Source organism: Diadema antillarum, unplaced genomic scaffold, assembly GCF_040938485.1.
Source record: "Diadema antillarum isolate AM-2024a unplaced genomic scaffold, OU_Dant_1.0 scf00000018, whole genome shotgun sequence".
NCBI lineage: Eukaryota > Metazoa > Echinodermata > Echinoidea > Diadematoida > Diadematidae > Diadema > Diadema antillarum.
Window position 1 is genome coordinate 1,560,916 of NW_027270907.1, and position 12,709 is coordinate 1,573,624.

Below are 12,709 nucleotides of genomic sequence, written 5' to 3' on the forward strand. Positions count from 1 at the left end.
TTGTACTTTTTTTGGTATCTTTTCTTGAGTGGGGTGAGTGGGAGGGACCACAGGAATTGTGAAAATGTGTGCGTGAGGTATGAGTTCTGAGTATGCAAATGTCTGAATTTATGAGAATAATAATGGTCAAATTTCCTGAAACTATTCTTTGCTGTCGATATTATGCAAGCAAATGAAATTTAGAGTTTCGGAGCCAAACAAAGATTTCATGTCAAAAATTTCTGCTTTCAACAAAATTAGAAATGGTTCAAAACGCGTTTGATTCAGTTGTATCATATTGTGTATTAAGTGAGCTTATTTGAACGACTTTGACAATAATGAAGTGAGCGTCGAGTTATTTTCAGGGTCAGTTCATGTTCTGATGATTTTATTGTTTTTCCAATGTGTGTATATTTGTAAGGACTGCACCATACAATATGTCTTCTGAAGGGACTATCTCTTCTTAATTCCTAAGTACTTGAAAATGAAAAAGAGAAATGTGTATTTTGCCAGATTTAAAAAAAGAGGAAGAATATTATGAATTTTAAGTAGGATGATGCAAAACTTGTGTCTGAATGAGTGACGTATGTGTCCTTTGTGAGAATGGCGGTTGAAAAAAACCACGGTGTGCATCTATTGTGAATAAAACTTGATTTTTGGTCGTGTATGAAGCATGACAAACTTTTGTGAACTTTCAGGAGGCAGTTGGTGCAGATCCTCGATACGATATGATTTCTTATGAATCTGTCATAGACAACATTATGGAATTTTGAATAAAAAAAAACCAAACAAAAGAAAAGACGAGAAAAGATCTGGGAACTTATCCAGCAAGTGAAATAAAATCATTTATGTTCACATTATACATACGAGCCAAATGAGTCCGAGTGTGTTATTGATTCCTACCCTGCTCACTGTCTAAATACTAGTTTGCTGGTATGTATGTTTGTTTTTTCTTTTACAATGTACTTTTTATTATTACCTGCTTCACCACTCCCCCCCCCCCCCTCTCTCTCTCTCTCTCTCTCTCTCTCTCTCTCTCTCTCTTTCTGTCTTTAGATAGCTTGGGACCTTTGAGTCGTATTATGAAGCGATGAAATGGGTGATAACAAATTTATGTCGATTGATATGCAATAACACATGTGTATCTCTCCCCCCCCCAAAAAAAAAAAAAAAAAAAAAAACACAACAACAACAATGTGTTCTCTTGTTCATATTTAATACATGTAGTTAGCCCCACTCACACACATACACACACACACACACCCTCACACACACACACACAGAGAGACATACACACACTTTGTGTAAACGCAATGGGCGAACTTCACAGCAGATTTAACACAGTTACCATGTCATGTTGAGGGCGTGTTCACAAAGGAAGTGTGTGTGTGTGTGTGTGTGTGCAGTGCAATAGCGCAGCAGCCGCAGCATATCGATCCTCATATTCATAAGCAGTATACAGCTATTGCCCTTTCAGATGTGTACTGTAATACTTGTAAAGTGTATTTTCCCAAAGCGCACAGTGCTGAGGGAAAATATTGTCCCGAAGGGGAAAATAAAACTCCCGAGGGAGTGTGGAGGGTTTCAGCGAAATATATGCAAGGCAGTTCCTATAGTTGTTATATCAAAATTATGATCTGCATAAACACACGCATTTCATTATAGATACGTCGGTAGCTAGTCAAATTGAGGAGTTATATCAATCAACTTGATGTACCGTTACTGCGGGTAATAAAAGATTTCGATCCTCGCAGGCTGCATTAGTCGCGCGACTGCGCAGTGACCGATTACCCACTAGATTTATGAAGACCATTTTGACATTAAAGGACAAGTCCAACTTCATATAAATATGAATTGAGTGAATGCAGCAATATTAGTAGAACACATCAGCGAAAGTTTGAGTAAAATTGGACAATCCATTCAAAGGTTATGAATTTTTTAAATATTTGCGCAGTCACTGCTGCAAGAGAAGACTACTACAGTGTATGATGTCACATGCGTACAACTATATAAGGAAAATAAAAAGAGAATATCACAAAACTTCACTTTTCGAATAAAGTGTACAGTTCTTCGACTTGCTACTGACGTATGTTAAGGGTAATATTATTCCCCCTTCCTTCTGAAAGAGAGAAGTCGAGTGTTCTTCTGTTATGCGAGAAAAATGGAAATATGTTGAATTTTCTTCATTCTTTCTTTATATCGTTGTACTCATGTGACATCACAAGCTATAATAGTCTTTTCATCCAGCCGTGACTGAGCAGAAACTTCAAAAATTCATAACTTTTTAACGGATTGTCCGATTTTCCTCAAACTCTCACTGATGTGTTCTACTAATATTGCTGCATTCACTCAACCCATATGTCCATGAAGGTGAACTTGTCCTTTAATCGATAGATCTGAAATTCGGCATACACGAAATGATGTACGAGTGACAGTATACTTAGCTTAGCAAATACAAGTAGTGTATTCATCATCGGATATTGAAGTGGATAAAAGCGTCTCATTGTTCGACATCCCAGGTTGCAAATACACAAACGTACTTTCATGTGAAGTATACATCGTGCTCCTCTACCATATATGAAGACCTGAATATAAGAACGACCCAAGTCCAATTTTTGGCCAAATTCAGTTTGACATGGGAAATTGTAGCGTATGCATGGACTCATCTTGTGTATAAATGACAAATCCTAATTACCCCCGGAAGTGCCTGAAATGAATGAGTTAAATCTTATATCAATGTAAGAATGAAGGACTTGGGTCATTCTTACATTCATATTATAGCGCCCTCTCTCATCTTTCTCTCATCTCTATAGCAGAATATCATGTATATGAATCGAAGAACGACCCAAGTCCATATGAATCAAAGAACGACCCAAGTCCACCACACAAAATGGCCTCTCCACAATTAATGTAAATGTCAATTGTCATAATAGTATTATGTTCTAGTTTGTATATACAATGTTGGCTTCCCATCACAGTTAAATAGAATATTATTGGACAAATAAAAAAGATATGAAGTTTTTTTTTAGTGTACTCGAAATGGTCTTCCACGGACTTGGGTCGTTCTTATATTCATATACTCATATGGTAGTACATGTATTTTCACTTCACAGCATAGTTGATTAATTTCTCCATATAGGCCCTACTGGTATGTCCGAGTGCAAGTATTGAGCATGTTCAGACGAATGTCGAAGCCGGGATTTGAAAATTGCTTTTATTTCTGCTTTTATCATCACCAAACAGTCGCCTCCGTTGCCTCTAATAACGCGTCACGTAAGATGGATGGCAACCACTAAGAATTTTAGCTGCCATGGAAACACCAACAAAATGAAATCCTAACCTCAGAGGCCCGTTGCATAAAAGTTACTATAATTGTGGTAACTTTGCCATCCAATGGTAACTACCATGGCAACAATACTCAACAGCCAGTCAAAATCAAGAATTCCATGGAAGTTACCATTGATCGAATGGCAAATTTACCATAATCACATGATAATAGTAACTTTTATGCAACGGGCCCCAGGTCCAATAATTAGCTAATGGTCCGCTAGTCGAAACCATTGCACGCTGCTATCAATGATTATTGTTACGAGTTTGATTGTGTGACCTTGAATTCAGAGCGCACTTTCAACTGTTGAAGACTGAAGCGAAGGCGCCAAATCGCGCATAGATGACAGAATAGTTGACAAACTGGTTTGCTGGTCTGAGATGACAAAGATATTGCGATTACGTAGACACCCGTCATTAGCACTGGGCGATTTAATTGATAGGCCTGTATAGTGAATATCATGAATACATAGTGAATATATAATTAATACATAGTGAATATACAATGAATATAGGCGAGTTAATGAATATGAAGGGTTATGTGTAAGGGAATGTGAACAAAACAATAAATGCACACGACATGAACAAGGGCAAACAAACATTGTATGTACTCTTTGTAAATTTGATTTATTGCATCCATCCCCGTTGATCAAACATCATACATTGTATATACATGTAATTACAACTCTCTATCAGAATATTTCTGTCACTCATGACATCATTTTACTGAATTAAACAGGCAAAATCCTAATGATGATTTTGGCGGGGGAAATATTTTTTATCTGACATATACTCTGTAAGACTCTATCCTGCGTTAGTTCACAGTATTATCAACTGTCCTTTAACTTGCATAGTCAAGCACATTAGAATGTGTCGTATATCGAAGGGCTTGCGAGATTATTAACTCTACAATGAGGTGAACACAGATTTATCGTTATTTTCGAAGTTGCCTGAATCGCTATCAAACTTGCATAAGTTAAGTTTGATCTGCAATTTTCCATCAAGTTCCGACTTGTTCGATTTAGTTTATCAGAGGGAAATTGCAGGTGAATTCGAATCATGATCATTATAACATTACAGGAAAAATTAGATATGTTCGCGAAAGAGAAATATTACATCGTATGAAATTGACACTAACGCCTCTAATTAAGACGTGTAAAAAAGGGGAAAATATGAAGCACACGTTGGTATGCGCCCCTCCTTCAAAATTAAGAGAGATCACCTTATACACGTAAGTATACGACGTAACACGTGTACTGCCCACTACTGTCATACAACTACAGTACTTATTAGGCCTCACTATATCACGTTTTCTTGTCTAAATACTTAACACGTATATTCTATGCGTTTTTATGACAGTCTTTAGTTGTCACGGTTGTTCGTTTGCTGTACAAAATGGCGTCATTCCATCAGATCAATTTTAACCACCTTATCAATTTGTATACTCGTGAGTAAATTACAGAATACACGTGTCTACGATGGTGTGATCGAAACAGACGACCTCAGCCCATGACCTTATCATAATTTTTACTAGCACCAAGTAATCTCATAACAAACATCCGGTCAACGTATAAAAAGAATTAAAAAAAATAAGATGAAGCCAAGATAACCCTGTTGCACAAGTTTAGGGGGATGCAGATAAAACTTCAAATTAATAAAACAATATCTGTTCAAATTGTACTCCATGGGTGACGAGGGCATTAATCTTAGTATAGATCAATTACTTTCATTCTGTCTGCGTGGTCATAAACATTGTTAAGTAAAATATGAAATCACGTCAGCGATTACTGACGCGCGGGAAAGCTAATTCAATTTTCAATGAGGACAACTTAGAAATGTCGATATCCCGGTGTAATGCCGTAGTGTTAAACCTCTTTAAGCCAAATCATGCCGTTCTTACTCAACTGATATTAAACTCTATACAAATTGTACCGGTAATCGCTGAGTTGACCAACGAAAATGATATGAACATGTAGGTATGGTAAATACATGTAGCTTCAACATGTTCAAAGAACATGATAGATCGTTCGCCCTTTTCGAAGCAACACAGTTACCAAAAAAGGACCACATTTGAACATGGTTGAACATTTTAACGTTGTGTGTAACTCCTTCAAGAAATTCTTTCCTGTTGCCTGATCACAGTATCAAAATAGAGCAACATTAAGCAGTAATCTACATCTATTACGTCATTATCTGGTTTCGTAATTTTAACGATTTTTTGTTTTTACGGAGTAATGATAGTCGGCGATAGTCGCATACTTAAACCCTGTGTTAGCAGATCTTATATAGAAGGAAACTTGCATTATTATCCCAAGCATCTTTGAGCAATAACTTTCGCCCTTGGGCAGTGGCGTATCTAGGGGGGGGGGGGCAAGGGGGGCACGTGCCCCGGGCGCCACTCCTTGGGGGCGCAAAAAAAAAAAGAAGAAAAAAGAAAAAAAAAAAAGAAGAAAAAAGGAAAAAAAGAAAAAGAAAAAAAGAAGAAGTAGAAGAAGAAGAAGAAACAACTCACCGGAAGGGGGAGGGGGGGGGGGAGGGGGGAGGAAGAATGGTGTGTGGGGGGGGGGGGCAGAAAACCAAATCAAAAAGATAAAAACAAAACATAATGATGACTCGGACAAAATGACAATGTTTATTGTGTTCACACAAGAATTCCATGTTATGTAAGCTGAAATACAACAATTTTCGGCTCGCTCGCTGCGCTCGCTCTCTAAATTTTATATAGAAGAAGAAGGTGAGAACAAAATGTGATGATGGCGCGGACAAAATGACAATGTCTATTGTGTTCACACATGTCATTTTATGTTAAGGAGGCAAAATGTTTCACGGAGCAGCGGCTGCAATTTCTTTCGTTCTGAAGCGATCGCCAATTGGATCAAAAGGAGGCGCCAACGGTTTCAAAAATACGGGGGGGCGCCAAAAAAAATCAAACAAGATAAGAACAAAACGTAATGATGACGTGGAAATATACACATTTCGGCTCACTCACTCGTACTAATTTATTTTCTAGTATTTCTTCAAGTCCTCAGTTTGTTGGTAAAAATCGTTATCTATAAGGCCGTCACTATATCTTGATTAGAATTGTAAGATTTGATAAGCAAAAAATAACAAGAGTTCCATGTTTTGTAAGCTGAAATACAAAAATTTTCGGCTCGCTCGCTGCGCTCGCTCGTCTCGCCAAAATTTATCAAAACAAAAAGGAGATAAAAACAAAACGTAATGATGACGCAGAAATATACAAATTTCGGCTCACTCACTCGTACTAATTTAGAGTATTTTTTCAAGTCTTCAGTTTGTTGGTAAAAATCGTTATCTATAAGGCCGTCACTATATCTTGATTAGAATTGTAAGATTTGATAAGTAAAAAATGACAAGAGTTCCATGCTTTGTAAGCTGAAATACAAAAATTTTCTGCTCGCTCGCTGCGATCGCCCGCCAAAATTTATCAAAACAAAAAGGAGATGAGAACAAAACGTCATGATGACGCGGAAATATACAAATTTCGGCTCACTCGCGCGTACATGGGGGACATTTCATGAAGCAATTTGTCAGATATCTCGTCTGACAAACTGTTAAAAGCTACTGAAATCCTTGCTTCTGATTGGCTGAGAGCAAATTTTGTCCGACAAGTTGTCAGACAAAATGCTTCATGAAATGCCCCCCTGATTTAGAATATTTTTTAAAGTACTCAGTTTCTTGGTATAGATAAATCGTTATCTATAAGGCCGTCACTATCTTGATTAGAATTGTAAGATTTGATAAGCAAAAAATGACAAGAATTACATGTTTTGTCAGCTGAAATACAAAAATTTTCGGCTCGCTCGCTGCGCTCGCTCGCCAAAATTTATCAAAATTCATTACATTTAAATCACTTTCAAAAGACCCCTTTTAAGGGCTTGAAAAGCATATCATGTGGACTTTGCTTAAAGTCCATACCGGGACCGGGTTGGGGTTGAACGCTAGTCTTTTTCAGAAATTAGGGACGCAATTTTCGCGCTTGCCCCGGGCGCCGTTTTCCCTGGATACGCCACTGCCCTTGGGTCATGAGGAACGTTTTGAGAAAATCATCCTGTCTCGAGAGGGTGATCTACGACAAGAACTCGAACTGAGGATCCTATGATTAAGTGCCTAGACGACATACTACAGTAATGATATTCTGGATTTTGTGCTGATGCACGTCTCTATCTCGTATGATATCTGGAATACACAAAAACATTTGTCACCCTGCTTTTTTAACCAATACATGTATAAAAGTAGCATTTCAAGGTGAGACACACATTTTCTCCTTCATCTCGTCATACCATGCATATTGTGCAGGTATAGCAAAATTACATGTCACCTATACCATACCCACAAACTTTATTTCAGCATATCATTACCTCGTTCAAATCGGGCCAGTTTTTTTTTCTACAAAAGCTATACCAACCAAATATGTCTCCATTGATGGTACAGCAAAATATTTACATAATGGTTTATCACAAGAATATTGATATAGATTGAGTTAGGCAGGTGTATTTCATCCAATTAATACAAAACCCTATATCATGGCGTGATGCTATATGCACAGGGAACTGCCTCGAATTCAGACGATGACCGAGTTTTGGTGACGTTATCAAGGAGGACTGATTTTCAGGTGCATATTGGTGGTTTATAGAGAAAACACTATTATTATTCGCGACAAATGCCGAGAATTTAATACAGTAATTGCGTTCTGCGAAGTTCGTAGAGTGTACCTCCATAATCGTGTATGCCTTTACGATAGTCTTCGAATACGTATTTACTTTGAAACTCGTACAGGTCCCATATGGATTTCTAAAATAATCAGACCCACATCGTTCGAATGTCAATCCTACACAAGTCCAATAGACAACATGGCTGAGGTAACTAGTACTTTAGCTTCAATGTTTGTCTTTTCTGTTTTAAACAATACATTCTGTTCCATCATCCATACTTGATTACGATTGAACATTCAGTTATTGTTTGCTAGCTGCGTGACATTTGTCTTTGTAAAAGACGTTTCTCTTTGTCAATGACGATCGATATATCGTTCTGAGTCGATCGAATATCCTCATTCAAGGGGCATATCTGTTGGATACGCGCTGCAGGATCTTAGATAGAGCCATTCCTCAACAACTTGTTGCCGGGTCTTATAATCAGTGGCTAAGCAAAACATTGGCGGCTGGTCCAAGACTATTGGTTTGGGCTTCTTCGGTAGTTTTTCCTCCAGACTAACGACAGGAGGCGGTTCCTCTACCACCGGCGGTGGTGGCGCTTCCTCAACGGGAGGGGGTTCCGGGGATTTCTTCTTCTTTTTCTTTCCTTTCACCTTCGCGCTGCCGCTTTTGCTCCTGGAACTCCCCGGGAAATTTTTCTTTTTCCCGCCAGACTTCGGCGACTTGGCCCGATTCCCCCTGGGGCTTATCGCCTTCGTACTAACAAGCTTTTCCTTAAAAGTCACTTTCTTACTGTCCGTCGTACTCGAGTTGTCGTCTGTGTCGCCGCTCTTCAAAATTGTCTTTCCCGCCTTTTTCCTGGACACGCTACTAACGTCTGAATTTGCATCCGAGGTATCCCCTTTCCCTTTCTTCCCTTTACCCTTGCCTTTGCCTTTGCCTCCTTTGCCACTCGACTTTCCTTTCTTTCCCTTGCCTTTGGAAGTCGTTGACATTGTGGACAGAGTTTCTAATTTCGTCAACGCCTCGTCTCGCGCTTTTTCAACTTCGTTTAGCTGAGCCTTGATCACTTCCGTTTCCGCGCGCGCGAACGCCAGGAGTTCCTCGGCTTCCTTCCGCGCTCTCGCCTCCTCAATCAACCTAAGTTTCTCCTCTTCCCTCTCCCGTTTTTCCCGCTCGATGGCCTCAATTCTCGCCCTCTCTTCGGCTTCCTTCCTCGCCTTCTCCTCGGCTTCCTTTCTCTCCTTCTCCTCGATGGCCTTCTGCTTCCAATACTCTTCCGGCGCCTCCTCCTTCTCTCTGTCCGTGAAGGCTTCCCGAACAGAGAACGGTCTCAAGTTGTCCTTACTGGCAATCTGCACACGATGCAAGTCTTTTCCGATCGCAGGGTGCGGGGACGTCATCGGACCCATAGCGTTGGCGACGGCGTACTTATCCAGAGTTCCTCTGACAAAATACGTGTCGAACCGTTCGTTCTTCTGCACGAGTGCGGACGTGCATCGCGTGGGTCTGACATTGAGGTATCGTCTGCTATCAAAGAATCTCATCGACTCGCGATTCGCTCCCGCTCCAGAACTGAAGGAACTCAAATCGTGAACAGACACTGACCGATTGCTCTTCGGGGTACCAACGTTGTTGTTGGAGTCTCTTTGCGTCGGTAAGGCCTCGGCCGCTGCCCCTTCCTCGGCAAACTGCACCGTTCTCTCGAATAGACATTTTCCGAGCTCGCGCTGGAACTCCGATTCCAGGTCGCGCACGCGCGGGATAAGAAAATTGGAGTCAACTATGTATCCCCGGGATTCGGAGGGGTGAATTTGTGAGTTCCCGAGCGGTATGGTGGTATTCCAGCTGGCGCGAAGTCCTCTGCCGATACGCGCACTGACGCTCCGGGGTCTTCGTGTCGTCGCTGCGGTCGACATGTTTTCGTAACTGCCTTTCTGCTCGAACTGTAATTTTTGTCCCTTGCTATGAAGATAAAGTGCGGGATGAGTGGCAATATCAGATAAGCGTTGTTGTAAGTATGTTTACATAGTCAACGAAGAAGTCTCTTTAATAATCTTTCAAAAAGCTTAACAAAGTGAACAGCAGTGTTTGCAGTGGCACTTCATTGATGACGTAATGCAGTATATCATAGAGATGCGCATAATTGATTAGCAAGGAGCAGTGGAAGCCCGTAGTCCTTGTACCCGCTTTTATAAGGACATCACCAAACAGAGGGAACGAAGAGCAAATAGTAACGGGGGAATCTCGCGGGATTCGTACAATCGAGTCTTGTACTGTTGTTTGTCTTCGCAGTAAAACGCAGATCCTTCAGAACAAAACAGTTCGATTGTATGAAAGAGTCTTTCAAAAGAGACGCCAACTTCAGGGTAGTGTCACAGCTCGCCACGTAGTGTACTCGGCCAATAGTCCAGACACTTCGCCTCCCGGAAACGACAGGAACTCTAACGTCGAGACCTCATGCACTACACTTAATAAACTAAACTCAGCTCATCTCGCACAATATATCAGGAATCGAATCTCTTCGTAAAGGCTTTTCCCAGTTGTATTGTCAGTCCCCGAGTATATGATACCAATACAATGAGAGTAATCAAAACAGTAATAGTAGAGCCACTGAATTATTTAGACAGAAGGCTTCGAAAGTCTAAAAGCTGTTGCTGATGCGTAACGCTGACCCTGACCAGAGCTGTATTGAAGTCCGTTAATCCGTCATTGACGATGCAGAATCCTTCTAAATGGGTTCCTCGCAACGTTTCTCATATATTAATGAGTAACAGCTATCTCTGTCATCCTTTCAGCGGCCATCTTGCCACACGCAGTCGGATTGTTTCTGGCAACAGCTGAACGTCACAGCTCAACGTTTTATGCCACAGCTCAAAGCTAATGTTTTGAATGTGATCGATGGGTGGAGAGTCACTAAGTCTTGATGCTCCTTCTTGCATGCGTTACCGGAAACATAGGGACGAAACTTCAACTGGTCTCCAAAAGACCTGTGGATTAAAAGAAAGGAAAGAAGGAAATTGGATGTTATGAAAGTTACTTTCCTGTCCATTTTGAATGATATTCAGAAATATTCGTATGAACATGATAAATACAAATTGTGGATTGTGGTATTTTGAATATTTCTGTCAAGTGGTATAAAATAAGTTAATGGTCACATATCCCTCCATGCGATTATTGTTCTTTATTGAACTCCATAGTTGATTATGCACCTGCTCATACAATTTACACGAATAGTCTGCGATTGCGGTTTACCTCAAACAAATTCAGCGATCAATGGCCCTGTGAATCGAGAGCTAAAGGTAATCGATCATGAAGCCAAAACCCGCCCAAGAGGGTGACCTTGCACGCAATATCAGTCTTCAAAAGAGTGATCGTGGAATCGATAATTCGGTCGGTAACGCTGATTTCGCTGTCGTCTGCTACGTATATGACGTTTTCTGCTCATGCCCGAAATGGCGGTTAACTCTCTTTTTTTTCCACACACACTGATTGGAAATCGCCATTGCCGTATGAAACATCGCTCGATTCGTATGTTGTAATACTGACGTAAAAGGGCATAATTAACGAGCATGTCTGGGATAGTTATATGAATGCGCACTACAAACAAACATCACCATTTTGCATAACCACTTCTTCTTACACTACTTTTTACATCACTTTTACTGTACATACCATTACAACTTCTTCTATTCTTTCTGCTTCAAATGTTACCACCAATGTAAGAAACTGTTACGATTTGGGGTTAGATGTGCTGTTTTATTATTTTCGTTTTACCTTTCACAGATTAAACTCTTAGAAGTCTATAGATAAATCGCACGAACCATCAGATGAGAAAGCAATCAAAGTAGGCTAAATGAACCGATTACAGTGACGCCTTCAAAACTTAGTCACATTTTGCTAGAGCACACATTGATACCATCGTATTTCTTGTCTTTTATTGGGGTTGTTCGGCCTAAGCAGAAAAAAGGACTATTTCTTTACTTGGGGAAAAAACCGTTTCATGATGGTTTTGTTGGGTTGTTTTTGTTTTCTTTCTTTCTTCCTTCCTTTTTTGGGGGGTGTGTTGCTAGGTTATCGTCACATTAACCATTTTCAAACAGGATAGGTCATCAATAGACGAAAGACAGCGATTATATCATTAGCACGACTTTACCATAATCGCTATGGCAAGATGGATATTTGTTATAGACAACGATGACAATGATTGTGATAATGCAGAAGATAACCGAATTATATATTATTGTAGCAGTATCCTAGAGTATATGAAATACAATATGCTGGTGTTCATTTCAATTCTGGAGGCGATACATACATGTACATAGTCGTATACATAAACTACACACGATATGGATGATATCGAGACCGGAAGTGTTATTGTCACCATTGTCTTCATCCCATCAGGGCAATAGATGATCCCCCACCCCCCCCCCCCCCAAAAAAACGCATATAATTCATTATTTTGTTTATTATACGTATTGTGATGAAGATGAATTATTCCCTATCATTATTGCTATTAGCATTATCACTCTGAATCAATGATTATTCATTATTATCATTATCATTACGTCGTCATTATCATTATTACCGTCAATATGAGGTTACATAATCATAATATAGTGGTTTAATTAATGGAAACATCATTTTGTTTATATCCGACCCAAAAGGTACAGTTGTGTATATAAATGATTAGATACGCAGAGTCAAATAGAATAAAATGGCGATCTACA

General features: G+C 39.8%; 1 protein-coding gene across 1 annotated transcript; it reads right to left on the reverse strand.

Moving 5' to 3' along the window:
• Nucleotides 1-7,785: 7,785 nt before the first annotated feature.
• LOC139727569 (uncharacterized) lies at nt 7,786-9,898 on the reverse strand. Its single transcript, XM_071638554.1, has one exon. The coding sequence runs from the start codon at nt 9,896-9,898 to the stop codon at nt 8,375-8,377; it is 1,524 nt and encodes a 507-aa protein (XP_071494655.1). The 3' UTR covers nt 7,786-8,374.
• Nucleotides 9,899-12,709: the final 2,811 nt, after the last annotated feature.